The sequence below is a fragment of the Pygoscelis adeliae genome, unplaced genomic scaffold, assembly GCF_000699105.1.
Source record: "Pygoscelis adeliae isolate BGI_AS28 unplaced genomic scaffold, ASM69910v1 Scaffold22, whole genome shotgun sequence".
NCBI classification, from domain to species: Eukaryota; Metazoa; Chordata; class Aves; order Sphenisciformes; family Spheniscidae; genus Pygoscelis; species Pygoscelis adeliae.
In genome coordinates this window covers 1760609-1763585 of record NW_008824350.1, presented here as the reverse complement: position 1 = coordinate 1763585, position 2977 = coordinate 1760609, and the positions used below count along the sequence as shown (strand labels likewise).

Below are 2977 nucleotides of genomic sequence, written 5' to 3'. Positions count from 1 at the left end.
TCCGCCGTGTCCTGGGGGCGGCAGGGCAGAGGAGGCTGGTGCCTGAGGGCGGGAGACGCCCGGCGGTTGAAGGCCGGGAGGCGCGGCGAGGCGAAGCGAGCGCGGTCGCCTTTGCCCGGCCAGGCCCGCTCAGGAGCGCCGTCAGGGGCTGGGGAGGCCCGGCCCCGTCCGGCAGCGCCTCCTGCCTCCCACGGGAGGCCGAAGCAAAGCGCTTCCCCAGGATCTGCCAGGACGGTCGGCAAGCAAGACTTGTGTGGATCCTGCCTGCAGAGTTACATGGATGAAGTTCCTCTGCGGGTGCTTAAACTGCACGGTGTGGGTGTTAGCTTAGGGCCCTGCGTTAATAGCAAGATAATAGCTTAAGTAATTTTCACATACACTGATGCAGGTTCATACTACTTCAGCAGACATGGCATACGTCTCCCATTTGGGCTAAGCGAAGGCAAAATTTTACAGACTTCATACAAGCGTAGAAGGCAGCAGTAGCTTTAGGCACATGCCTGTCTCCAAGGTCAACATTTTTCCTCCACACCTCCTTGCTACAGCATATTATAACTGTTCTGGGTACTCTGCGTTTGCTACTCTGGCAGATCAGGGCATTTAGGAACTTGGCTGGTATGTGACAGACCTGGCCTAAGTGCTGCTGGAAGTTTTCCAGATTGTTGCAAACCAGTCCAGTTGCGCAATTCCCTGTGTTTGTACCTTTCTAGGGCTGGGGAAATAGGCCAATAGCCATAGCTTTGGACCTTGCAGGCGTACATACTAACCACCTCTCCAATGTCCGATATCTCCGTTTTGAAGAAGACTGTCTCCTTCCGTTGTAGTCTTACTGCTTCAAGCCTCCGAGCAACTTTTCCATGTTCGTCAGCTATCGGTATGGATGGGATAAAGTTTGCAGGTGACATTTTCAGGTATATTCAATAGATTTTTCTCATTGTACCTGGCCACAGGTACTCTCAAAGTTCTTACGTCTTCAGAACATCTGACTGAAGCTCTTCTGTAGTGGCTACCACTCATCCTCATTTTAAGAAGTCACTGCAGACTTATTTACCTTATTGAAATCTGTTACTTAAAATTATGGTGTAGATACTGTCACTGAGACAGGTTTAGGCATGAAGCGTAAAAAAAGACAAAGTGAATTTTGCCATTGAGCCACTAACAATCAGTCCAAAGCTTCGTCTAGTTTTGTCTGTATGTGTCGCAGATCTGCACTCAGTCCTTTTCAACAGCATGGCTGACCACTAACCAGCAGTGTTGTTTGCACAACAGCCAAGTTTAGACGGCGATTACTGGAGTCCTCCTCATGTTTTAGCATCAACAGTAGCAATTGTACAATCCAGCCTCCAATGTAGCCGAGCAAGAGAAGCAAGGCTGTGATTCCAAGACAGCAACGAATGCGCTCGAGCAGCTGGAGGGCTCCCCCTCTGCTGTGAGACAAGCGTCTTGCGTGGCCGTATCTTCTAGTTGAACTATCAGTATGGTTTCGCTTTACTGTAGGACTTTTAGAAGAAGTTATGCTAATGTAAACCAGCTGCTTGAATTGAACCAGAGTATAGACTCACTAAACAAAACAATACAAAAATTTTCTTTTTGATTTGGAACCCACATGTGCTGGGAGACAGCAAAATAAGTGGCAGCGAACCTCTGAAAAAACAAGTTGGCACCAGTACCCAGGCAGAAATGGGACAGAACACAAGATCTCTGTGGATACTAAAGTAACAGGGGAAATAAGAAGAATGAAACAGGAATTCAGATAAATTTTAATAGAGACAAAATGCTGAAGCTTGGCAGTCCTGCTAGAGCTAAAATAAAATAGTAGAGCTCCAGGAAGAAATTGAGCAAACCCTGGTTTTCAAGATTACTCCCCAAAATTACCGGGATCCCTGATTGCTAACTCTCGAGTTAAAAGCAGCTGTTTGGGGTGTTCTTCAGGGGGAAGGAGGAAGCAGACAAGCAAGATGAAAGGCAGTTGAAAAAACCAAAGCAAACATACATGAAGTCCCACAAAAGAGCTGTTAAATTATCAAGAACGTCTGAAAAAGGGAATAATATATTAATAAAGTGTAGCTGAGCTGAAGTGTTTTTCTTGATCAACGCTAAAGATTAAATCCTAAAATTGTCCTATGACAAATTTTATGAGAAAAGATAATGAAAATCAAGCAGTATTGAATTAGAAACTTGTAACTACCTGAAAATTTGTTTGAGAACACTACATTAAATACCAAAGAAAACAGCGATGTAAAGTGACAGAAGCTTTTTCAGCTACACTCATGCTTACGATGGTAAGAAAAAAACCTCAACAGCTAATGTGGGCAGCAGTTAGGAGAACAGAGAGTTGATAGCAAAGAATAACTTACCAATTATTAAACCGTACAGTTGCTATGGTAAGGTTTGAAACCTTAAATGGTATATATACACCTTATACATATTATGTATATTATATTTTGTGTATATATATGTATATTTACATATACATATATGTAAAAATATACATATATGTATGTGTATATATAATACATATGCATATATGCATATTATTTTTTTCATATACACCTTAAATGGCGTATATGAAAAAAAATATGTTCAAAAGACCATAAAAAGACTTTTTAAGTATGTCAGGAGCAAAAAAAGTCAATTGCCTAGATTTATGAGCAGGTAGAATTATAAATACTGTCGGGGGAAAAAAAAAGTGAATATTTATATGCTGTACTTGGAAGAAAGCAGGGTGAGACACTGGTCTCTTCGTACGTCTGGTTTTTGTCCCCGACCGTTCTTGACGGAAGAAACGGCCCGAGGCCTCCCTAGGGCCCATGCTTCCCCCCAGATCACGAAAATGGCTTAAGGACTAACGCAGGCCGCGCATTTCAGGTAACGTTTCGGCCTCTTTTGGTTTAGCCTGGGCGTTCCCAGGCCCCCCTGCAGCCGGGGGGGGCGCGGGCACGCTCGGAACCCGGGGCACGGGGGCGGCCTGGAGCCG

General features: G+C 44.6%; 1 protein-coding gene across 1 annotated transcript in view; it reads left to right on the top strand.

Moving 5' to 3' along the window:
- Positions 1-2270: 2270 nt before the first annotated feature.
- Positions 2271-2977, top strand: part of TMEM62 (transmembrane protein 62) — a 23374-nt gene continuing 22667 nt past the window's right edge. The window contains exon 1 of the mRNA XM_009319247.1: positions 2271-2282. Coding sequence (XP_009317522.1) covers positions 2271-2282 — 12 coding nt within the window. The remainder of the gene's footprint in view (positions 2283-2977) is intronic.